General features: G+C 37.2%; 1 protein-coding gene across 2 annotated transcripts in view; it reads left to right on the forward strand.

Annotated features, from left to right (window-relative positions):
• Positions 1–12,267, forward strand: part of Tll1 (tolloid like 1) — a 184,123-nt gene extending 171,856 nt beyond the window's left edge. For both annotated transcript variants that reach the window (XM_087900744.1, XM_087900745.1), the window contains exons 19-21: positions 3,394–3,607; positions 8,785–9,035; positions 10,140–12,267. In XM_087900744.1, coding sequence (XP_087756870.1) covers positions 3,394–3,607; positions 8,785–9,035; positions 10,140–10,274 — 600 coding nt within the window. In that variant the 3' untranslated portion in view covers positions 10,275–12,267. The remainder of the gene's footprint in view (positions 1–3,393; positions 3,608–8,784; positions 9,036–10,139) is intronic.
• Positions 12,268–26,597: the final 14,330 nt, after the last annotated feature.

Below are 26,597 nucleotides of genomic sequence, written 5' to 3' on the forward strand. Positions count from 1 at the left end.
ATGAATCCTTAAAGTCTAAGGTCAAATTGGACTGTATGATTGGACTTACTGTGTGGTATTATGGTTGACTTTTCTTCTTGTCTTTTAAATACCTACCTTTTGGATGTGTTCTCATACAATTTTGTTGTTGTTATTGGTCTCTCTCTCTCTCTCTCTCTGTGTGTGTGTGTGTGTGTGTATGTATGTGATATACCTAATGTGTTATTGTGTGTAAGTGCTTGTTCATGTTTAGAGGTGCATTTTGAGTATCTCACATAGTCCATGTGGGAAGATCAGAGCACCTACTTTGGGTTCAGCCCTTGTCTTTTTTTTTTCGTCGAGACAGGCTGTTTTAGCTGCTATGTATGCTGAACTAACTGGCAAGCAAGATGTAGGAGAGTGTCCTGCATCTGCCTCTCATATCCCCATGAAGATAATGTGTGCTTTACTGCATCTAGCTTTTAAGTGCATTCTGATTATTAGCACTCAAGTCAGCAACCCGTAGATTCTTTTCCATGAGCCATCAGCTCAGCTCCTATCACTTCTTCTCTTTATCAAGTTAGAATAAATTGCAGATTCTCTTCACTGTCTTCCAAGGATGCCTGCTCAATGCCAGTAGAGCTTTACTCTTTTAAATACATTTTACATATATTATCTTCCTAAATGCCTCATCTTTAAAACTAGTTAAAAATTTAGTCGGTCCCAGAAAGGTGAACTTAAAAAAATTGGCCTTTCTATAAATGGTCAAACTGGCTTAATTCCAGAGAAAATGTAATTTACAACAGAATTTTCCTACTACATTTTGTTCAAGAACTATATTTTAGTTCTAGGTTAATCCATTTAATCAATTCTGGTTTTGATTTGGTGTGTGTGTGGTGTCTGGAAGGAGGTAAGGGCTTCCTTTTTATTTCTATATACGTATCTGGTCATTTTAGCATTGTTTATCAAAGAAACCAATTTCCTTATTATATGTTATGGAATTATCATGAAAAATGAGTTGAGCCTGGTAGTTGTGAAGCACACCTTTAATCCCAGCACTCAGGAGACAAAGACAGGCTGATCTCTGAGTTCACAGCCTGAAATAAAAAAAAATGTCCTACAAATTTGCCTGCAGTTAAGTCTCATACAGACAGTTTCTCAATTAAGAGTCCTTCTTCCCAAACCATATCAGTCTATGTCAAGTGGATACAAAAGTAACTTGGTAGGAATGGTTTTCAGACACCAATTTCCCTAAATACTGTTTTATTCTCTTACAGTAACATCATTCTTGTAATTCAGAGGTAAATTTAGTTTCCCGGTTAATAAAGAATCTGGCTGTAGTTGAGCCAATTTTTTCTGTTAGTGGTTTCTTACCAATTCTACACGGATACTAAGAACATGGACGTGTGCCCCGTTGTAAGAGGCTGATTGAATACTGTCTCATGAGAGGCGTGAAATCAGAAAGCTTGATTGGCTGCATTGACAAAAACTTTCAGGGTGAGAATGTCTGTAAACATGAGAAGGGGGCTAAATGAAGGAACTGGCAGGTGTAATCAAGCATCTAGACACCAACTGAGCCTCTTCTGCCTCCCAAGCACTGGGTCTACTTTATTGCACTTAAGCTCTGGAAAATGCTGAATTCACTTTATAGTACATCCCCGCTCGGTGACTGACTGCTTACGCCCTGCACTTCAGGATAAATAATTTCCGCTACTGACTCCGCATTTACTGAGCTTCCCCACACAGTACCGATTTCCAGTGAGATTCTTTGCATAATAGTTGATCTTATTTTTTTTTGTACTTTTTGTAGCTTTTGGTTGCATGAAGTGAACACTCCTCTCAACTGCTAGCAATCATAACAAGCAATCTCTCATCCATATTTTTATTAATCTTTCAGCAGGGTGCAATGGGATAACTTGTAGAGAGAGTGTCCCCCTTCTCTTCTCTTCCTGTATTGATCTTTTTAGTATCTCTAGTCCTCTCTCCTGCTTTTGTAAATGGAGGTTTCTCTGTCCTGTCCCATCACATAGACACTTTTAAATAATCTCTCAGAGGCTTAATATTAATTACAGAATGCTTAGCACAACAGCTCAAGCTTATTACTAACTAGCTCTTGCCTTTAAATTAACCCATATTTAATTAGTCTATGTTTTGCCATGTGTCTCCTGGCTTTACTTGTGCTCCAAAACATCTTGTTCCTCCGGCAACTGGCTGACAGCGCCTTGACTCCACCCTTCTCTTCTCTATATCTCTGTTTGGTTCCCCCTTAGCTGTATTCTGCCTGGTTATTGGTCAATTCAGTTTTTACTGTCCATCAGTGAGAGCAACATATATTCAAAGCATATCGAAGGGTTATCCTACAGCACACTTCCTGCTTAGTATAATTGCTTTTTTTCATGTTTTCTGTTCCAAAGTCAGAAAATGGAATCGAGTGCAGTGTGGAATATTTAAGCTATGTCGCACAATCTCAGAAAGAAAAAAACCACACCCTTTCTCACATGTAGAATATAGCCAATAATATATGCATAGTGTAAATAAGTGTGTATGGGGGTCAAGTATAACATGAAGAAAAGGGGAAAATATGAAGTGATGAAGGACTAAATGCAGGCAAGGGTCAGAGGTTATGAAAAAGGATGTAAAGCTAATGGCTTTTCTAGTTCTAATTCTACCTTAGTTTCTGGTTTTGGTGGTGGATAAGTGTATTCAAAAGCTCCAATACTAAAAATATAAGATTTATTGTGAAGCTCCACGGCTTTCTTTTTGAATGCCTAGTCTGGTTATTTTTGGAGTATGATGTTTATATTTGTTTGCATGTTTATTTTATAAATTCATAAAATTAAAAAATAGTCAACTACTAATATGCTGCTAGCCTGCTTAGCCATTTCATATCATGTGAGTCATTCTTCCATACCTTGATGAGCTCAAAATGAGAAAGGTTATTTTGGTCCATAGTTACAGGGATGAGTCCATGACAGATGGGCTATATTATGTGACGTGTGACAAAGAAATTCATGATAGGAGTTCAAGATTCAAGGGATTCATTGGACAAACACTGCACAGCTCATGGTCAGGAAGAACATATGAGAAGTGGGGCTGAAGGAATTAGTATGTCCATAATGACGTAAAGACCTCCTGTTGAATCATTTCTTTCAGGATCTCCACCACAGACCAATTTTGTGTCTCTGGGGTAAAATCTGTGACAAACAGCCTTTGTAGGATACCTGAGCCCTCTGCAGCCTAACAGTTACTCGGACATCTTGTGTTTACCCTTATGATTTTACGGGAGGCAGATACCATGTGACATCCCTTTTCAATGATGTGCTCTCTGGGTTAATCCCCGTGTTTGCCTTGGGCAGGTTTTATTGACAGGTGATTTGTCCTCTAGAGAAATTCCCGAGTGATGCGTTGCTAATGAAAAGTTTCCTTCTTAAACAGGCCTTCAGTGAGTTTGAGGTTGAGCAGCATCAAGAATGTGCATATGATCACTTGGAAGTTTTTGATGGAGACACAGAGAAGTCGCCAATCCTTGGCCGACTATGTGGCAGCAAGATACCAGATCCCCTCACGGCTACCGGGAATCAAATGTTTCTTCGGTTTATTTCTGATGCCTCTGTTCAAAGAAAAGGCTTTCAAGCCACCCATTCGACAGGTCAGCTATTTACCTTCGTGCTTTTCTTATAAGGAAATACTTATTTAAATTTAATTTTTAAATTTGCCTGTAAGCTAATGGTTTTTAACATACACACACTCCACTGTTTTTTGCTCTCCTCTGTTACTCTGTTGGGTTGGGTATGTACATGTACATGAATAGAATTACAAGAAGTTGTAAATGTAGATGGCCTTCTAGCTTCATTTCTGTTGCTGTGATGTAATACTTTCACAGAAAGGGACTTTGGGAAGATAGAACTTTGACCTGCAATTCCAGATACTTCTCATTACTGAGAAGTCAAGGCAGGAACTCAAAGCAGCTAGCTACATTTCCACTTGAGAACAGAGAGAAGAAATGCATGCGTACTTATTCATGCACAGCCTCCTCTCTACATTTACTCAGGCCAGGATCCCCTATCTAGAAAATGGTGTAACCACAGTAGGTTGGGTTTTCCAATATCTTTTAACAGACAAACCAAGGGGTCAACTTGACCTAGGCAATTCCTCGCTGAAACTTCCTTCCAGGTAATTCTTTGTCTCAGGTTGCTAATTAAAAGTAAAATGTCGCAACTGGTAAAATCCTATTGAAATGTGTTACAAGGAATATTTGGAAAACTATTCTATGTCTGGCTTGATACCGTTCCAGGAGTTGAAGATTCATGGAAGAAATATAAATCAACAAACAATAATAAAATTATTATACTAAATGTCAGTTTGATTTATTAACAGTATAATAAATGAGGAAGTAAAAACACTTCTAAGTTCCTGTGTAATTAATTTTGTGACTGATTTTAGCAGCTTTACTGGCATGTCATCATTAAAAGATAGGAAGCTAAATCTTGATATTAAAAATGTTTATTTCATCCATGAAGGTGTTCTTTTAACTAGATTTTACCTTAGCAAATATCTTGTTAAGGACTTTGGATTTATTTCTTTGTTCAACAGATTGTCATTTCCCTCTAACTTGTTGCTTGGTGTGCAATATGATTCCTTTCCCTAATCCTGATTTTGTACTGTTTAAGGAAAAGTTTACTTTGGACAAGTAAATATGTAAAGTAAAAATAAATAAGATGAAATTATTCATACTCTAGGGTCAATTTAGATATATGTTCCATAACATAATTTAAGAAATATTACCTTTTTCCTTCAGAGTATGTGAAAAAAGTTAATCATAGTTATTTGTAAAGTGACTGAGCTTATGCTGACACCTTGTGGCTATTCTGAGAACTGACGGATTTAGACTATAGTGCAGTGTAAGAGTAATGCACATCCATTCCCGAAATAATTTTAAAGCAGAATTTGTCATGTTTTCTTGGTAACTGCTTTGGTTTCATTTAATTTTCCTTTATCAATATATGTGTCTTAGCTTCTTCATTGTACAATATTTTTTTATTTTGCTTCATAATTGATTTACTCTTTAGTCTGTGAGAAAGGGAATTGTTAAGACAGAGATATGCTATACACTATTAACTATTTGACTCTTAATAATACCTATTTAATTTTTCCTCACACAGTAATTAATACTATGGTTTTAGAAAAACAGACTATAGATATTTCCTATTAATTTTCTATATGTTTTTTATTTTAGATATATTCCTGTTAACTTGCCAGATATTCAAGGTGTGGAAAAAACTGATGTTCGATTACCTCTTTAGAATTTTCCTGATGAGTCGGTGGTTTTAAACACACACACACAATTTACTCGTATATATGTGTGTGTTGTATATCTTGAGGTTATTGATAGTTGTAAAACCCTTAATATAATTTGTATCTTTTACCCGTGTACTCTATTTATTTCTTATCATATATTTAATTTACATTAGATCTCTCAAACTACCTTAGGTCAGCTCAATAGTATTGTCTTCACTGTGCAGAAGAAACTGGATTTGTGGATGATTGTTTAACTACAGAAGTTTGTAACACATTGTCTGGCCATGAATTTACTCCCATTTTGACCATCTTCAAAGCTAGTACATTCCTCTCTAGAGCATTTTATCAATTTAAATCTCTAGAATTAAGACAGAAATGAATGCAAACTGTCATCACTACTTGAAAAAGTAGGTAAAGATTAAATACTGGTTTTTAAATACATAAATGTAACGGAAGGCTTATTTTATTCCCTCTTTTCAGTTCACATCTATTCAAATATCCCTGTGACTAACCTCATTCAAAACGTTAGTTTGAAAATGATTTCAAACTGCTTCAAACAACAGAAATCTGGAGCTAAACGTTAAATGCCAACTGAAGCAGCTCAGGAATTAATGGCAATTGTCATTAGAATCCCTGGTTCCCCACTTCTGCTCATTTATTCTGATCAATGCGGCTGCTATGGGTTCATATTTGCCTTTCCTGTTACTGATAAACGTAGACTTTCAAATAATGAGCAATCTTGGAGCTTTCTGGATGAATTTTTTCTGTGCCCCTCCAATAACCTAGCCTTCTGGTTCACCTGCTGTGGACATCTCCTTGTGCAGCATCCTATATTTTAAGTGAGGTTGTTCCATAGCTTTCTACCAACATTTATTTTGGCATTTGCTCTTGACAAGGTGGTGTGTTAGTATTCTTTTGGGAAAACACCAAGGGATTTATGGGGAGAGGTTATTAGATATCCCCTCTGTTAACAGCTCACACTGTACGTTAATTGAAGTCCAAGTCAGGATCACGCCTGCTAAATTCATGACATGTGAAAAGCATTTTTGTATTGCTTACCTTTTTAATTTGTGGCCTCAACTAAATATTTTAATTTGACTAAGTAAATTTCTTTGTTTCTATACTACATTAACTTTGTTTCCAAAATAGTTTCAAAAACAACCTGTTGTTATGAAAAGGAGGGGTTTATTTATTTATTTATTTATTTGTAGCAGGAGGTTCCTTGTTAGTTCCCAGCTCCTTAGTCGTGAAATAATCACACCGAAACTGTATTAATTAAATCACTGTTTGGCCCATTAGCTCTACCTTCTTATTTGCTAATTCTTACATCTTAATTTAACCCATATCCATTAATCTGTGCATCACCACCAGCAAAGTTTCAGCACGTCTGTCTCTGGTAGTTGTTCCATGGCTTCTCCCTGACTCTGCCTCCTTTCCTTCTCCCAGCATTCAGTTTAGTTTTCCCCACCTGCTTAAGTTCTGCCCTATCAACAGATCAAGGCAGTTTCTTTATTCAACAGTGGTGTTCACAGCATACAGAGGGGAATCCCACATCAGTTTCTATTTTTACAAAATGATGCTATCCATTTAGATGTGGACTTCATTGGGAAAATAACTTCATTTTCACCTGACATTTGGTTGAAACTTGATTTGTTTTAATTGGGTAATTGAAAGAAACAAAATTGCACAACAAAATGCATCTTTTATTGGACAGTGTATCTCAAAAAAAATAAACAAAGGAAGAAAGAAAGAAAAATGGATGGAGATAGTAACACCTCAAATTGTAATATGTTATTGTGCCCTTAGATAGAAAGTTATTTACCTGGAGGTGTACTAAATTAGGATGTACCACCAAAGGCACTTGTAGGTTGAATTGCAGGATGTGTTCTGGAATTTAATGGCTACCAGGAAACAACCAAATATTGTTTTGCAAATGAAAATGAAATCTTCCTTGTAATATCTTGTTTTGTGTCTGTTACTCAGCCACCTTTCCAGTTTCTCAGAAGTACAGATAAAGCATGAGGCTGCTATGAGCACTGTTAAGCATGCTGGCATGCTGAAGTCTTTTTAAAACTATATTTTGGGTTAACGAATTTTTTAAATTATTTAAATTGTTGATCAATTGCTTATTGACAATACTTCGACTATATGAGTTGTCTTTTTTGTGAAATTGTCGAATACTAGGTTGGCTTGACTTTTAATAATGAAGAAAAGTAAAAAGCAATGAATTGCCCTCATAATATGACTTATTTTATGATGTGGAATTTCTCTCTGGACACATAAATTTCACACCACTGGTGTACATAATATTCAATGTTTATTTGAAAACTCTTAAATGTTAGATACTACTTCCTCTATGGGTTTAATGATTAGAACATTGTTTTTGTAATTATTAGTATAAACAGATATTTGTGAGCACCAAGGAATGACTAAACCTGGTGAACAAGAATAAATCCTTTTTGTAGTACACTAGTCTGTTCTCAAACCTCACGTTGTATCACTTTCAGTAAAAACAGGAACTGACAACTTTGTTATGTTTAGGTTCATAAACCTTCAAGTGTCTTTTCACATTTTGTCCTAATATTTTACTCTTAACCCTCCTTCCAGTCTGAGACTGACAGAGGAGTGCCTCTGAAGGAGGCCTTCCACATAAGCACCCTCCATGTCTCTGCCACCCGTAATCCAGTTCTTCTTGACCCATGGAGTCATTGTAGTTAAAGTGTTGGCAGGTTTTAAAGCCTGGAAACCATGCCAGTCTATCAGGTACACCGAGCTTTGAGAACAGGTACTTATTAAATCAGAAACTTCAGCCCACTGGTTTGCATAATTATACTTTGATATCAATTATATTTTTGAAATTCATTTATTCTTATTTTATACATATAACTTTTTGGCTTGCATACATGTATGTGTGCCACATGCATGTCTGGTGCCGGTTCAAGGTAGAGCAGGGTATCAATGCCCTAGAACTAGAGTTACAGAAGATTGTGAGCTACCTTGTGGGTGCTGGAAACTGAATCCAGATCATCTAGAACAGTAGTCAGTACTCTTAACTACCGAGGCATTTATAGCTCCAAACCAGCTGTATTTTTCACATGGTGTTTTACTTAGTTTTCTTAGTTCTGAGGGTTGTTGCAGATGCTGGGAAAACTCTCAGAGGTTGGCAAACTTACTTTCCCCAACATTATTGCCTCTCATTCTGTATCACTGTGTTTACAGGTGCCTTTGTTGGCAGCCATTTAAGTCTCCTGATGATTCTGTTTAATATCTGTTTTAACAAATTAGGGGGCCCTGACCACAAGGAACTTCTAAACAGTTTCTAGATCACCCCTTTCTTTAAATTAGACAAGCTGAAAGACTTTGCTATCACAGCTCCATTTCCTTGATGCATTTTCCGTGGGTCACAATCACATCCTAAATGCTTCATCTGGAAACAGGAGTTAGACGTTGGTGACACCCCACTGAAATGGAGTCTGGACTTGAAAGTTCACCAAGCTTATTCATTTCCTTTTTTCTTCTTTTGGACAGAGTGTGGTGGTCGATTGAAGGCAGAGCGCAAACCCAGAGACTTGTATTCCCATGCTCAGTTTGGTGATAATAACTACCCAGGACAAGTTGACTGTGAATGGTTGCTAGTTTCAGAACGAGGCTCTCGACTTGAGTTGTCCTTCCAGATGTTTGAAGTGGAAGAAGAAGCTGACTGTGGCTATGACTACGTTGAAATCTTTGATGGTCTTAATTCAAAAGCTGTGGGTCTTGGTAGATTCTGTGGATCTGGGGTAAGTTCATCACCAACACAATTCCATAGTCAGTTTCCTGTAAATTAGTGGTTTGTGCATATAATATTTACAAATTGGAAACATTCTTGAAACAATTATTCATGTTGTATTTTTATCAATGTCTTGACAAAAATAAACATGACTCTTCTTTCTTCCTTTTTCTCCACTTCTATTAAGTTTACATTATAATTCACACGAGTAGATGAACTTAGTTGTTATAGTTTCTTGTCCCTTTCCATATTCTAACTTTTAATTGTGCAATAAATATTTAAATGCTTAATAATCTAAAAACAACATATCTTACTACATAGCCTTGCCAATGTTGTTTTTTTCCTAAATTAAACCATAAGAGAAAGGAAAGAAAAGTCATATTGCTTCAGTTACCATTCTCTTCTCTAGAAATCCCTCTGGTCAGAGCACCAGGGTCAGCTATTCATGCTGGCCCAGCCATGGCAAATGGTGCTCCACTCTTCCGCATGCACAGATGGAGTACAGAGACAGACAGTGGGGAGGTCACATGAGACACTGGAATGAGAAACACTTACGGTTTTCTTTATTTACCCCAGCACTCATTGCACTCAAATCAAAGCTCTTCTGAATGTGTATTTTGCATGAAATGACAATAGTGCCAACTTTCTGGGTGTCAACACCTATCTATGAATTAAATAACAATAATATCAAACTTCTACCCAAGCAACACTTGAAACAAAGACATTCTTAGAGTTATTTTGCTCATTAAAGAGGGAGACAGGAAATATTTAGATTCTACAAGTGACTCAGTTCATAATAACCACTGCAGAAATAAATATCTCTTTACTGTTTTGTTATCTCTGTTGTTTACAATATAAATCAAAGGAACATGAATTAAAGTTTTTTTTAAAAGAGAACAGGATATTCTGAAATTCAGAAGTGAACTAAAATATCTTTTATGAGATTTTTCAGTATTGCATTTCTTTCCTAAATGTCATGTGAAAAGAAATTAAGGATGACTTCTTTTCTAGGTTCTTGCATGGAGTGAATTATTAGCGCATGTGTACAACATTGCTGAAATAATGGCTTAGTCTATGATTCATTTGGTTTCTGTTTCATTTACTTTCTTTTCAGCCACCAGAAGAAATCTACTCAGTTGGAGGTGCAGTATTAATTCATTTTCACACGGATGACACTATCAATAAGAAAGGATTTTATATAAGATACAAAAGTATAAGATACCCAGAGACTATGCATATCGAGAACTAAATGTGGACCCTCTCTCAGAACAAAAAGGAATGTGTATGAGGAAAGAAGACATTTTTAAAATTGACAACATTAGTACAAATGTTTTATATAATGAGTTTGAACAAAAGAGAACTGCAAGACTAGAGTTATCTCTGGAATTAAGCGAACTTTCCAGGAAATCAGGAGGTTTGACAGTCATGCCTGGTGATTAATAAAGGTTGTGAAAGGCAATCACATGCTTCAAGGAAGATTAACAGCTTGAAATACATGCCTCACACTTTGGACAGCTTACTTCAGGGGCTAGGATTCTCTGAAGTGATTTCTTGACTACTTTTTCAAGATCTGAGGACATACAATAATCAAACAGATCATAACTTGGAAACCTACTTCTTTTCTTGGGTCTTAGCAAGTTTGCTTAGACTTTGTTGGTCAGTCCCAGTGTAAACCAAATTCATGTAAGGTTTTGTGGAATAGTGGTCTTTCGAAGGTGGTTTGTCCTTTAAATGTAGGGGTGTGTGTGTGTGTGTGTGTGTGTGTGTGTGTGTGTGTGTGTTTGTGTTTGTGTTTGGAAACTGGAATATTTCATTTTCATTATTTTCAAAAGTGGGTCAGCTTAACCTCTTCATAAGAATAATTTTGTGACCACTTCGTTGAATCTTGGTCATGGGAAGTCTGTAGTGTTTGTAATGCAGTTAATTTCTTGATATCATATTCATTGCTGAATCACATCCAGTTTACTAGTAAATTCATTTCTCGTTGTGGAAGTACTGAATAGTCATACCAAATCCAAGAAACTCACCATGTCTTATGAACCTTTAAGAAAAACTCCTACGAGGTGTGTGCAGCCATGTACATGTACATGACTGCCTGTATGGATCTTACTCCAGTTACTACTGCTGCTGCTATGATCTTTCTTTTATTGTTTATGTGTTGATGTATTATTGTTATGGTTATTGTTATTGATGTTATTACTGTATTTAAAAATGATCAGATGAAGTGGAAGCAGAGTTTGAGAGACATGAAATCTCTCTCCTTTTTTGTTCTCTTCTTGAGATTCAGTTTAAAAAATACAATATTGGGTGGAAAACAATTTGTTTCTGAAATGTTTCCTATGGTGCTATTCCATAAACATTAAAACAGCAACAACAACATGTTTCTGACCTTTGAGCCAAATACCTGGATACTATGAATGCCTCCCTATATGCGGCTGGCAACAAAAACTGCAGACTTTTTAAATATATCAAAAGTGTAGCATGGTGAGGACAAAGTTTGTCCTGTAGAACAACTACTTACAATGCCTTAGAATTCTTGCACATAATCCATCAAATCTGCTTAAAGGCACACGCCTTGAAATGTTGGCCATCATAGCATCCATTAATCAGCAGCTCCAAAAAAATCCATTTCCATAACAATGACATGACCTTGGATTCATATAGATACATTTACATGTGTACATCCTAACCTGCTTTGTTGTAGAAAATATAATTTTAGGATAAATGTTTTGCTTTATAGCCCTATGTCCCTATGTGTTTTTTATATTAAGGTATATTAAGGTATATATATATATATATATATATATATATATATATATATATATATATATGTGAGACTTTGAGTGAGTATGTCTGTTAGAAGGTGAAGTGCTATGGGTGGTTGAGAAGTTTAATTCTGCGTGCCAAGCTGTTCTAGAACCAAGTTTGAAGTAGCACCCTACTAAAGTTTCATGGACATCTAAAGGAGAGTTCTAATCACCATCAGTCCCATCAAAGAAAGGTTTCTCCCCTTAGATGATCTATTTTGAATTTTTTTATGTTGCTGTGCAAAGGATCATTTTTTTTTCTCAATTTTCCATAAACTCTCATTGTCTGGAAAATAAAAGGGGGTAATATTTTGTTATTTTTACAAAATTATACCCTGCATCTAGATATAACCCTTTATTTCTTTTCTCAATTTTCCCTTGAACAATCTTTTTCTACTTATGACTTGCAAAGTGTAAATACAGTCTTTGAACCAACGTTTGAATCTCATTTAATGTTGCCTTCAGAATATGTATGTGTTGCCTGGATTGTGGATGAGCCACTCAGTGGAGATGATTTGCTCTGATAGCTCTGATAACTTCTTCCAAATTTTATCACTCATCCTCATCTAGCTGAGATATGCCCACAATGAGCAAGAGGAGAGAAAAAGGCACTCACCTGAAAGTGTTTTGCACCGCTCAGGAACTTGTGTAGGCATGAACTAGCTCCTAAACTCCATGCCTGCTACTCGTCAGTGACCGCTGAAATAGATCATGAGGTGCAGAAAATGAGAGCTAGCGATATGTTGTTTCCCAGGGTAGTAGGTAAAGGTAGATGTAGAACCTCAGTCTGTGTGCTATCAGAAGTCTGTGTTGATTCTACAACAAGCAGTAGATTTGATCCCACTACACATGAACAGTGGGATTTTTAAATTATGAAGCATTTCCATACAAAACAAATTTCAGGTATGAATTAGATAGTTTTTGGTTGTTGGTAACGTTTTCTTTTCGGCAACAGCATGGAGATTAGAATGTCAACTGCACATAGATGTCCTTACGCAACAAAATTCTACTAAAAGTTAAAATTACACTGTAGCTTGGTGTTAGTGAGCTTTTTATAAAAATGAATATATTAAATTATTTATGTGTCCTGGTGGGGAAGATATAGCTATTTTAAGAAATAGCTCAGAAACTCCAACTGATACCAAATAAGCCACAACAAACTAAAATTGAGACAGCTAGGACATTGTAGAAAGTCTGATGTAATAATTGAGATCATTGACATAGATATTAACTTTATTGTAATCCTGTTTCAGAAATTAGACAGTAACAGATTATTTTAAATTAAGTCAGTATTTGCCTTAAATGTGTTGTTAAATGAAACTAGAGACACCATCATTGTTGTTTTGCTCTTAAGTATTATTGTTCTAGCATTTTATTAAATTAATTTTGTAAATTATTTTATACCTCTACAATATGTTTGTTGTGCTTTATATTTGCCAAGTTTCTGAGTACCTTATAATTGCCACTGTACACAGAAGAAAACCACCTTTTAAAGATTATTTTATTATGTTTATTACCAAGAGAAATCCAATAATGACTTCAACTGGTTGTACAAAACATTTTAAGAGAAATTAATGAGGGCTGATGAGATCAGTCAGCAGGAAGCTTTGCTGGACCCAAAGATGAGCATGCAAGTTGGCTTCTGAGGACTACATGGAAGGAGAAAAGTGAGACCTGAAGGTGTCCTCTAACCTCCATGCATACACTTCAGCATGGGTTTACCCATATGTGCACTCAAACATACAGAAATGTACATGTTCATAATGCATGCATGCACACATGCAAATAAATATTTACAAAATGTTTAAAGCAATAAATAGAGGAGAACCAGAAATTCTGTATCCATACCTCTACTGGCTGACTTTGTGCTTTCCTGTACTATGTTTTTAATGTAGCATGATGTTAAATTCAAATTTTGTTCACTTTTGATCTTAGAATAAGAACTTGTTCTGTTTTAGTGGTTGTTTTAATTGTAGGATTGTAATATGAGGGGCCGGCTTGTTGGGAGTTCCTGTCCTGCCCAGTACCCCACAGCTGGCAAGGTCCCAAAGAAAATCACACAGAGATCTCTATAAGTTATAAAGCTGATTGGCCCATTAGGTCAGGCTACTTATTAGCTCTTGTAGCTTATATTAACCCATTATTCTGATCTATGTTAGCCATGTGGCTCAGTACCTTTTTCAGTGGGGCAGATCACATCCTGCTGCCTTGGTGATCTGTGCAGGACTGGGAGCAATCAACTTCCTCTTTCCCAGAATTCTCCTGTTCTCATTGCATCATTTCTACTTCCTGTCTGGTTTTCCTGCCTAAACTTCCTGCCTGGCCAATCAAGGTTTATTTAAAACATGATTGACAGATTACAGACAATTCTCCCACACCATAGGATATTTTACAGTAATCTTTAAATATCATTTTTTGATATACAGAAACCTCAATAATATCTAATAATTTTTCAAGATTTAAAATTTACTTTTTAAAGCTCTAAGCTTCATTTTTATTTTTAGGACTACATGTATGTATTACATTAAAATAGCTTTTACCCGAAGCAATTATGAAAAGAATTGGAAGCTTTAATGATGATGACTTAAATTTTTGAAACCCTTTGATTCTGTCAAGAGCATGGAAAAAGGAAAACAGGAAAATTTATTCCCTCCTAAATATTTGCAAATTAAATTGTGGATATACCTTCTATTTTATCAGAACAAATATATAGCATAAATTTATCACAAAGACAAGAGCTCTGCTAATGTTTTATTGGAGCTTCTTAATGTTTCAAGGCAGGGTAAATGGCACTCAAAGATATTAACCTCTGGTCTTTGATTATCATTAATATATAGTTTAGAAACATTGTCATTAGTATAAGAAAAAGTGATAGAAAGGCCAGTTCTAATGCAATGTGAAATATTATACTTCCCAAGAGTTCACGTCCATCATCTGTTTTCACTGCCTACCTTCAACTTTATCATTTACTGATCCAGTATTCTGATCCTTAATCCATGAATATCATGTCCCAGTCATGATATCCTTGTTCAGGGGCTAATGCAGGAAATTCAAAGCAATCTCAGAGCCCTGAGTATAATTACTAAATATAACTTCTCCTTCTTCAATAATTCAAGTAGAAATGAAAATAATAAAATAAATACTTACCTGCAACTTTAAAACACTTGTGGAAATATCCTTGAATTTAAAATAAATTGAACCTAAAAAAATAACCTTAACAATATCAATACCCCAAAAGAATGATGTGGCTATGTCGTCCTCACAGAGGACCTTGTGGTACTAGGTTGAAGTTAGTGGTGGGATTATTTGGGTTATGTGACCTTTTACACAAATACAAGTCGTGAATTTTCCAGTCTTTCTAACCTCACCTTGTTCTGTCTGCCTGTAATAGCCATACAGCCAGAAGATTCATTTATTTTAACATTCCAAAGTTTCAGTCTACACACATTTTAAATAAAAATGACAACTAATCATCCCATGCTAACATCCACTAGTGTAAACAAACTTTCACCATTCAGTGTATTTTATCTTTTATGTATTTTTATATTAGTATTCTATGTTAGAATTGGTTCCTAACAAATCACAAGCCAGCACTAATGAAATGAATTTGGGGACTTAAGGGGTTTATTTGAAGATATTTCTTCAATTTTATCTAGAGAGGATGATTGCTTTTGAAACAAGTGAAGTGAAAGAATCATACATAATATATCTCTTATCTGTAAAAATATCTCCACAAATGAATGAATGGATATTTCTTAAAGACTTATACTAAACTTTAAGTACCTTTCAGGCAAGTTTTTTTAGGGTTCTAATAAATATACCAAATATGCTTTTGCATTGTTTAGTTATTAGCTGTTTTTATTTCCTGAGATTAAATAATCATTCACAATAAGTCATGTTTTCTCCCAAGGAAAAGGCATATATATGCATCACATATTTGTTTGCTCATATATTTTCTATTTATTTATTCAGTCTGCAAATATTTGCCTAATACTTGCTACTGTGCCAAGTATTAAAGAAACTGCTTCCACTTAAGGTAGAATAAGTCATAATTTCTCCTCTGATGAAATTTAAATTTTAATTAGAGAAACATGCATTTGTTTTGTTAAAAAGTAATCCCCCAAAGTGAAAAATTATAAAAAATAATACATATGTATGTCCCCTAGGACCATTTTGGTGACATTTCAAAATTAGCATAGTCCCTATTTTGAGAACAGCATTAACGTATATATTCTTTCCTTAGCCTTGGTTTTACAACAAAGAATTTAACAAATTCAGCTGTTTTATAAAAATAGTTATTTTCATTTCAGTTATTGTACTTTCAATCATCTAAATTGTTTATTCTCAAGTTGGATAACAGGTTACCTTTGTAAATATAAATCAAAACTAATGGTGTACTAGCTGTTGTTGCTGTAATGCTTACACTGATGTCTGTAATTCAGGACACTGTGAATAGCAGTCTGGGCTACACAGACACACCCAGTCTCAGAAATAAATCACGCACTGCATAATGCCAGCACCATTCATTAGGATCCATATTGAAATGCCAGAAACCCTTGACCCTAATCAAATATTACTTAATGTATCAAAACGAAGCTTTTTAACTGCAGGGCATCCCTCATGGTCAAATCTATGCAATTTAAATACTGCAAAGTACCTTTCAGAGATGAACAAACAGCATGACAGCATGAGAATTCCTCCACAGTGAACAGAAATGAATCTGCACTGGATAGCTGCTAGAACGTGAGGGTATTCTTGCTTACTGATTGACAATCCCATACCTCAGTGAGGCAATGCTCCTGTACTCTTGTCTGGGATTGATGAAGCCAAATCAACTACTCTCCTGGGGTTTGTGAGGCAGTGAAACCTGCAGGAACCTCAGACATATCAGAACCGGAAACGTCTTTCTCCATAAGTACCTACCCTCCTGGGCTCTGCATTGATGTAGCTCTTCACACAGTGAAGGGCTAACTTAGTTTCCACAGAAAGTAACAAAAATAATACTCGGAAGAGAATAGACAACTGGTATATGTATTATGTAAGAATATATGTGTATATTATGTAAATCATTTTGTGACCTTTTACTTTTAAAACTTTTAGTACAGAATTAAATATTAACCACACTTACTAAAGAAGACATGAGTATGGCATAAAATTTTCAAAACTAAAATGCCCAGCTAGAAGGTACATTTACTTCCTCCTGTTTTCCACTTGTTTTATTTTGTTTTATGATCAACTTCACACAAGCTGGAGTTATCTGAGAAGGAGGAACCTTGACTGAGATAATATCCATATTAACTTGACCTGTGGTCAAGTCCATGGAGATATTTTCTTGAGTGTAGGTTGGCGTGGAAAGACTCAGCCCAAAGTAAGAAATGCCATCCTTGGGCAGATGGTCTTGTATTGTGCGGGAAAGCAAACTGAGCAAATTGGAGGAACCAAACCAGTAAGACCTGTTTTTTTCTGATCTCTGCTTCAGTTACTGCTTTGAGTTCTTTCCCTGACTTCTTTTTACCACAGCTATAGGTGGAAATAAGCCCTTTCCTCCCTGAGTTCCTTTTGGTCATGGTTTTTATCACAACAGTTGAAACCAAAGTTAACACATAATCTTTGGTCTTTCTACTTGAAAGATTGGGGCCTTAAATCTTAAAAAAAATGCTTTGATGGATTCCTAAACAAGGGAGTACATGCTGTATGTATCTGTGTGGGCTTGCAGTTTATATCCTCTGCTCTAGTCCTGTGAGATTTTTTTTATATAATTTTATAGATAGTGTCCTGAAATATAAATAGGTATAGGTTCCCAAGATTTCATGGTGTCTGTGATGAAGAGTTGATCTAAAGGGATAGATCTACAGTTAACATATTGAAGTTAAAAGGAGGGAATGTGATGAGGTGGAAATAGGCGGAGATAGTATGGGAGTGACTATATGAAAATACAATGTATGAAATTAACTCAAAGAATTAATGCAAACATTAAGCACAATTTGAAAACATAATTGTAAGTTTAGATATTTGGCATTGTAACTCTTAATGTAATTATAAATGTTCAAAACAGAAAAATAAGTTGGTTATTTTTACATTAACTAACTGATTTTGTATTTTGATATGTTTGACTAAAACTTTGAATTTTTATTTTAGGTTATAATGCAGTCAGGTTCTGGAAACTTGATAGGTTTCACCTAAAACAAACATTAATGTGAAATGACATCTTAAAACCTGAAAATGGTTTTATCTTCAAAGTTCCTGAGACACACACAGAACAGAAACCTGCCAAATATGACTTTAGAGTGACTTTTCAATTTCCTTTCCAAATGTGAACATGATCTTAAAACAGGCAGAGAAATATGCACAACTGGACTGGCTCATCTTTACCAAGCTTCACTTGAGGTCATGTGTTGAATCAGTAAATAATGTCAATAATAACATACATATGAAAACTTTGGGAAACTGGAATTTTTGAAAGAAATCTTATTTTGAGTAAAGTATGATTAACTTATAAATTGAAGGAATTTGTGAGGAGGTACTAAGTACCAGCCTCAGCAACCTCTCAGGGATCAGGACAGTGTTGTAAGAAGAGGTCACTGGTTCATTTCCCCGCTGCCCAGAAGTTCAGACCCAAAATAACCACACCAAAATTATATTATTTAAATCAATGCTTGGCCTATTCACTCTATCTTTTTTTTGGCTAACTCTTACATCTTAATTTAACCCATCTCCATTAATCTGTGCATCACCACGAGGTCATGGCCTACCAGCAAAGTTTCAACATGTCTGTCTCCAGCAGAAGCTACATGGCTTCTCCTTGACTATGCCTTCCTTCTCTTAACATTCAGTTTAGTTTTCTCCACCTACCTAAGTTCTGCCCTATCAACAGGCTAAGGCAATTTCTTTATTCACTAATGATATTTATAACATACAGAGGGGAGTCCCACATTACCTCCCCCTTTCTGTTTAAGTGAAAAAGAAAGGTCTTAATTTTAACATATTAAAATTACATACACCAAAACAGGTATCAAACAAGAATTACAATTACAATATTTATATCTACTTTATCTTTCATCATAACTAAGGAAAGCTATATTATTACTATCTATCCTTCAACTCCATCAAAGACTTGAGAAGAATATGATATTACCTAGGGAAACAGGAAGTGCATTGTAAACAACTTCCAAAACTCTAGAATTGACAGAGGCATCTCACTGCCTGGATAGTCACCCAAAGTTCTTGTGTACCACTGGGGCATCCAATCTTCAGCCCATAGGCCCATTGTATCCAGCAAACTTTTCCATGAACTTTCAAAGACAGTTCCACCTTTATTGGTAGTTTGTCAGTCATTTTCTTCTGTGTCCTGCAGAATGACTGACAGACCCTTTCATGAAGCAGGAATCCTGAAGGATTGTCTCACCTTTAAGCAAGTTCAGCAGTCATTTCTCTGTGGGTCCTGCATGTCTAGTACAAACAGCATACCATCAAGCAGTCCAGGCAAAAGCAGTTTCTTGACCAAATAGCTAGCAAACTCAATAACGAACCTCTTCAAAGCCAATCTTCCTCTTGAAGTAATTGGTGCTGCCAGAAGCAGATGTGTCTCTTCATGAAAAGTCCTGAGTTCTTAAAACATTTAAATGACATATTCTGTAGTCTTTGAAAGGTTTGAAGAATGCCTATCCATCTGAAATATATGTCTGTACATTTAAAAAATCTAACTAACATGACTACAAACTTAATTATTATAGATGATTATCTATTAACCTATATTTTTAATTATACATTGCATTTCGAAATGAGCTACACAAACACAACACCTTAATCATGAGCAGATACACACACACACACACACACACACACCAAAATTGACCTCAAATTTGTATCAATAAACCAAGATCTATACCCATGCGAATCTTTATAGCACATCCCCCTTTACATATAAACAAACATTTTTAAACAATATTTGGGAATATGGGCATAGTTCCCTCCAAACTACTTCTTGCTTTTTGTTGAGTAAAGTAACTTTGGGAGATATTCATTGTGACCTTTCAGGACATCTTGGTCCATCAAACCACATGGTCTCAAAGAAATCCACAGGTTCTCATATTCTGTGGAAACAAAAGCAGAACGTCTTTTCCAAAGCAACATATTCTTAGGTGCAAATTTGGAAGTCTTGATACCTTTAGAACTTATATGCTGTTTTAATTTAGCAGCCCATACAATGAAATGTCTCTCTATGCTTAGCTCCTTCACAATCAAAAAATTAAAAGAAAACACAATAATATACATTATCCAGACTCTCTGTGTATTCTTTGTCTTTATGTGGCTTATTATTTATTTTTACTCTATTACTTTTTAATATTTATGTTATTATCCTCACTCCTTTAATCTATGACTATCTGTACTCTTTCTCTTTAAAGGCTTTAAAAAAAACCATTTACTTCTTTTTATAACCCCCTATACTCTTTTTCTTTTCTCATCCAAGCCTACATACATTTATCCAACACTGTGACCCATTTAGAGGTCTATATATGTCTGAATCTGTCTTTATTGATAATCTGTAAATGTTTTCTGACCAGAAGTATTTCTTAAAATCTAAGCCCTCCTTATGAACTTAAGATATCATTGCTAGGGGAAATGGTACTTTCTGCTTGCCCCATCCAGTTCAGCATGGTGGGGTGGAGGGCTGTTTAGCATAAGTCATGATCACAATCCCATTTTTATTCACATAGCAGTTCTATGTTGCCACTAAGCAAGTTGTATCATGTTGCTCACAAATCCCATGTAAATGTTCTGCCTCCTGAAAGAGCCAGAGGTCACAATGGCAGCACAACCCAGAAAAGCCAGCATTTCAAAACAGTGTGGTTTTTTTTTTTGCTACTGCTGAATCAGGAAAATCTCTCCTAAAGAACCTGTGATGTTAAGCCATGCTTAACTCTGTTTTTTCTTTCCAAATACTCCAAGGTTTTAAGTGGATTTTACTTGATCACATTGTGCACCATTTGTTGTGAGAAGAGGCCATTTTTGTTTCCCAGCTACCTGGCAGCTTAGACCTGAAATAATCACACAGTAACTATGCTATTTAACTCACTTCCTGGCCTATTAGCTCTAGCCTGTTATTGCCTAACTCTAACATCATAATATAACCCATCTCCATTAATCTGTGCACCATGACGAGGTTGTGGCCTACCAGCAAAGTTTCAGCTCATCTGTCTCCAGCAGTGGCACACAGCTTCTTTCTGACTCCACCTCCTTTCTCCCAGCATTCAGTTTAGTTTTTCCTGCCTACCTAAGTTCTGCCTTATTAACAGGCCAAGGCAATTTATTTATTCACCAATGGTATCCACAGCATACAGAGGGGAATCCCACATCAGAACAGGACTTCTGTGGCAAATGAAACTGGCTTAGGGATGGGATATGAGGGGTAGAACAAACTAACTTACTCAGGCATATTTTATCTGCATATTTCTTTATTCTTTTGGGGAAGATATAAAAAGGAAGAAGAAGAACAAGTATGGGGTAAATACATCAGGCATAAAACATTAAATTAAAAAAGTGGCAAAAATGGGGGTATAAGGGTGAAAAATTTTTGCAACCCAATAAGCCTCTCTACCCACGCAATAACCCAAATAAGACCAAATCAAACTGAATTAGAAAAAAGCCCAAATTTAATGGATAACAATGCTCCTGGATGGCTTTCCAGTCCCCTAGAGAGGAAACAGAGAAGAAAGACTGGAAAACCACATGTTTGTTCTCTGGGGGACAGTTTAAAATACCCTGTGGGTGTGGTCTTGAGTATCCTTGGGGAGTGATCATCATTTGGTGAACTTTCTTGGGGGTGGAGTCTGAACTGAGGCAACTCCCAGTGGAGGGTGCTTGGGATGGAACTTCTACCCAAACCTTCCAAACTCTTTGGGTATATGGATGCCAGGGGTTTGGTTGAGGCTTTCACCCAAACAAAGGGCATCAGGCATAAGAGTAGAAAGAGGGGATAAGGCATCAGGGTAATAAAAGGGAAATAAAAAATTAAGAGCGAAAGGAGACATAAAGGTAGAAAAGGGTAAAAAGGGGTGATCTTCACAAAACTTTCAGTTTATACAGGCATGCATACAAGTTAACAATTCCACAGGTGTTAACAATGGTATCAAGCAAATATTTCACAGAATCACAAGAAATCGGTGGTTCTGGCAAAGATCTGGCAAGGAAGCATCTTATGTCTCAGCATGGGCATGTCTGTGAAGTTCTCCTGTGGCTGGGAACATAACCTTGGTAACTGTACTAACCTGTCGACTTTATTTGTTTTACTATCCAGCTGGTTGAGGTTAAAAGGAATCTCTGTGGGGGCCTTGCTTTTGACTCCAGCAGGGTGCCCAGGTGAAAAATTTTCTCTCTTAAACAAGTTTTAGTGTCAGGCCTTTTTCTTGTATAATCAGTTAATTTCCTGAGCTATATATTAGTTGAAACCAAGGTAAAGGGCACATACAGAATATTAGTATCCTGTTAAGTCAGAGCAGAAGACCGGTAGATCACACCTTCCTGAATCGGCTCTTAGGACAGAAATACTACCTCCTGTATGAGGCGCCTTTCTTTTTTTTTCCATTAAAAAATTTTCACTTCTTCCCCTCCTCCCATTTCCCTTCTGCTCCCCCACTCACCCTCCTTTATTCCCCTCCCTCCTTAAGAGAGGGCAGGGTACACTGCCCTGTGGGAAGTCCAAGGCCCTCCTCCCTCCATCCAGGCCTAGAAAGGTGTGCATCCAAATAGACTAGGGTCCCCAAAAGCCAACATATGCAGTAGAAACAGGTCCCTGTGCTGTTATAGATGGCTTCTCCGTCCACCCCCATTGACAGCCACATTCAGAGAGTCCGGTTTGATCACATAATCATTCAGTCCCGGCACAACTGGATTTGGTGAGCTCCCATTAAATCAGGCAGGCTGCCTCAGTGGGTGGACCAACCCCTCATGGTCCTGACTTCCTTCTCCCTTCTCTGCTCATCAACTGGACCTTGGGAGCTCAGTCCAGTGCTCTGATGAGGGTCTTTGTCTCTATCTCCATTCATTGCCAGACGTAGTTTCTATGGTGATATTCAAGATAATCATCAGTGTGATAGTGGGGCAAGGCCAGTTCAGGCACCCTCTCCTCTGCTGACCAAGGACCTAGCTGGGGACATCACCGTGGGCACCTAGGATCCCCTCTAGAGCCGTCTCTTGCCAATCCTAAAATGGCTCCCTTAATGTAAATATCTTCTTCCCTACTCCCATATCCACCCTTCCTCCATCTTCATCCTCCCACTCTCCCAAGCTCTCCTCAGTCTTTCCCTTTTGCCTTCTCTCTCCCCTCTCCCCTTCCCACATCCTCATCCCCACTCCTACCCCCATGCTGGAGAGGATGTGGAGTAAGGAGAACATGTGGAGGGCCGCAACCACATTCTCCATTACTTTAAGGAGGCAGAGGTAGTTGACCTCCTGTGACTTCTGGGTGTGGCAGTACACACCTTTAATCCCAACACAAGGGAGGCAGAGGTAGATTAACCTCTGACTTCAAGGGGCAGAGGCAGATTGACCTCTGTGACCTCAAGGTGTGGTAGTACATGCCTTTAATCCCTATGCCTGGGAGGCAGAGACAAATCTCTGTGAGTTCAAGGTGTTGTAGCACACGCCTTTAATAACTTTCCACTGCTGCTGTCCCTGCCTACTCCCGGGGCATCATCTGGGGTGATGTGCAGCAGACCAATCCAAGAGTGACACGTCTGAAGCGAGGACTGTTTCCTATATAAGGGATGGGTTCCCCTCATTCTGGGTCTCCGCTTTGTAAGCTTATGCTCTCTCTCTCAAGACGCATGAAAGCTTTTCTGCAGAAGGATCCTAAGTGTGCCGCGTAGTTCTTGCTGGTGAGACGGTAGCACGGGACAAGAACACTCATCCATTGCTAGTGTAAATGCAAACTTGTGCAACCACTTTAGAAATCAGTGTAGTGCTTTCTCAGAAAATTGGGAATCAACCTACCTCAGTATCCAACAATATCACTCTTGGGAATTTACCCAAGAGATGCCCTATCATACTACAAAAGCATTTGTTCAACTATGTTCATAGCCAGAACCTGAAAACAACCTAGATGCCCTCAGTGGAAGAATGAATAAAGTGTGGAACATATACACATTAGAGATAAAAAACAATGATATCTTGAATTTTGCATGCAAATGGATGGAAATAGGAAACACTATCCTGTGTGAGATAACCCAGACCCAAAAAAATGAACATGGTATGTACTCACTCATAAGTGGACTCTACTTGTAAAAAAAAGGACATTGAGCTTATAGTTCACAAGCCTAGAGAAGCCATATAACAAGGTGAACCCAAAGAAAAACATACATAGATCCCCCTGGAAATTGGAAGTAAACAAGATTGCTGGGCAAACATTGGGAGCATGAGGCTCCTTTCTTATCAGAGACTACTGCCAATAAAGAAAGTTTGTAGGGAGCTATTTTTATGTAGATTTGGCTATGAGAACAAAGATTTGACTGAATCCTTTCACACCATGGCTTCACGGTGTTGGGAGAGGTATGCAGTTGTCCTACAGGAAATGCCAAGTTTATACACTGCTGGGAAACTGTAGAAGGAAGAAATGTGATGATTTCACAAAATTTTGACAGAATTGACAGTGTTTTATCCAAATGACAGATGTCCCCGCAACTCTGCAAAATGGGATCTCCAGGTGGAGAGTATGTATATGCGTCCCATGGATAGTCCAATAGATCTATCACCAGAGGCATTATTATGCCTTAGAGGAAAAAAGACAATGATGAAGTTACTAAGAAACAAAGTGAGACTGTTTAATAGGGAACCCCTTGTCATTGCTATGGAAGACGACTGAAAGTGATGGTACTTAGCAGCTCTGCTCTAATGAAATCTACAAACTATGCCTCAAAAGGATGAACTTCAGAAATTAAGTTTCATTTGAATTAATACAAGTTGCAGGGCTTTATTTTGTTTTGTTTTCAAACAAAGAGCTATGCTAACTTCCAGGAACTAGCATTACCAAAACAACAATTTTAAATATCGCTCTTTTCCCATGTGTATTTTTCTGCTCCACCGACTTTTAATGAGATCAAGATGATATTGAGTAAGACAAGAAAAAAGCCTCCCAGACAGCAGAAATTATGAAGCACTTCCTTAGCTGTTGTCTGGAGGGAACATAGATAAGGCGCATTTATACTGCAGTTGTGCTTTGCAGAGGATGATAGATCAGTTTTTCTTAACTTTTATTATTCTCTCATACATTACATCCTGACTGCAGTTTCCCCAGTCTGCCTCCCGACCTCCCCTCTCCCTCAGATCAACTCTTCCTCCATTTCCCTGAAGAAAATAACAGACTTCCTTGGGATATATCCACTGAACATGTCCAAATAACATACAATAATACTAGGCATCAACCTTCATATCTGGATATAACAACCCAATAGGAGCAAAAAGGTCTCAAGCATAGCAGAGTCAGAGACACACCCCCCCCCACTTACATAACTGCACAACCATAAATTATACACAGAGGACCTAGCTCAGACCCATTCAGGGCTCCTGTTTGTCACTTCAGTCTCTGAACCCTTATGAGCTCTGATTAATTGATTCTGTGGCTTGTCTTCTTACAGTGTGCTCAACCTCTCTGACTTCTATAATCTTCCACACACCCACTTCTGCAGTGTTCCTCTGGTTCTATCTAGAGTTTGGCTGTGGATAATCTGCTCTCATCAGTTCCTGGATGATGGAAAAGTTGTCCCTTTCATGATAATTGGGTTAGGCACTAATCTATGTGTATAGTAGAATATGGTTAGGAATCATTTCATTGAGGTTTTTTTTTTTTTTTTTTTTTGCCAGTGTGCTTGGTCCTATTCTTTGTCTCTGGACTTTCCAGCCTCTTGCTTTGACAATCCAGGCAGTGTCAGCTTCTACCTCATTAGTTGTGGGTTGACCACACCCACAACTTCTGAGCCACCATTGCCTCATCCCATATTGCAGCCAGAACAGAATGTAGATAGAAGATTTTGTGACTGGGTTGAAGTCCCATGGTCATTGCTAGGAGTCTTGCCTGGTTATAGAATATGGCCAGTTTGGGTTCCATGTTCCCCATTCCTAGGAGACTTCACTAGGGTCACTCTTGAAGATTCAAGGGAGTTTCCCCTGCAATAGGTTTCTATATCAAGTAGAAATCTCAAGTGCTCCCCAGTTCCAGTTGTCTCTCCCTGTGTCCATCCAAGTCCCTCTTGATCCCTGATGTTCCCATCAGATATGCCCCCAGTTCACTTGCAAAGTGTGTTCTATTTCACCTCCCCAGATGTACCGCCTTGAGTTATCCTTGTTAATAAAGCCTCTCTGGTTCTGTGAATTGTAGCATAACCTACCTTTATTTAAGAGTCAATGTCCACTTATAAGTGAGTACATGCTATGCTTGTCTTTCTAGGTCTGGATTACTTCACTCAGGATGATCTTTACTAGTTCCGTTCATTTGCCTGCAAATTTCATGATATCAATGTTTTTAACAGCTCAACAATACTACATTGCATAAATGTGCCATCTTTTCTTCATCCGTTCTACAGCAGAGAGACATCTATATGTTTTCCACTTTCTGGCTTATGAATAAAGCTGCAAGGAACATGGTTGAGCAAGCGTTCTTGTGGTAGGATCGAGCATCCTTTGGATATATGGCCAAGGGTGGTATACCTGGATCTTGAGGTAGATCAATTGCCAATTTTCTGAGGAACTGTAATAGTGATTTCCATAGTGGA

The sequence above is a fragment of the Myodes glareolus genome, chromosome 23, assembly GCF_982192425.1.
Source record: "Myodes glareolus chromosome 23, mMyoGla1.1, whole genome shotgun sequence".
NCBI lineage: Eukaryota > Metazoa > Chordata > Mammalia > Rodentia > Cricetidae > Myodes > Myodes glareolus.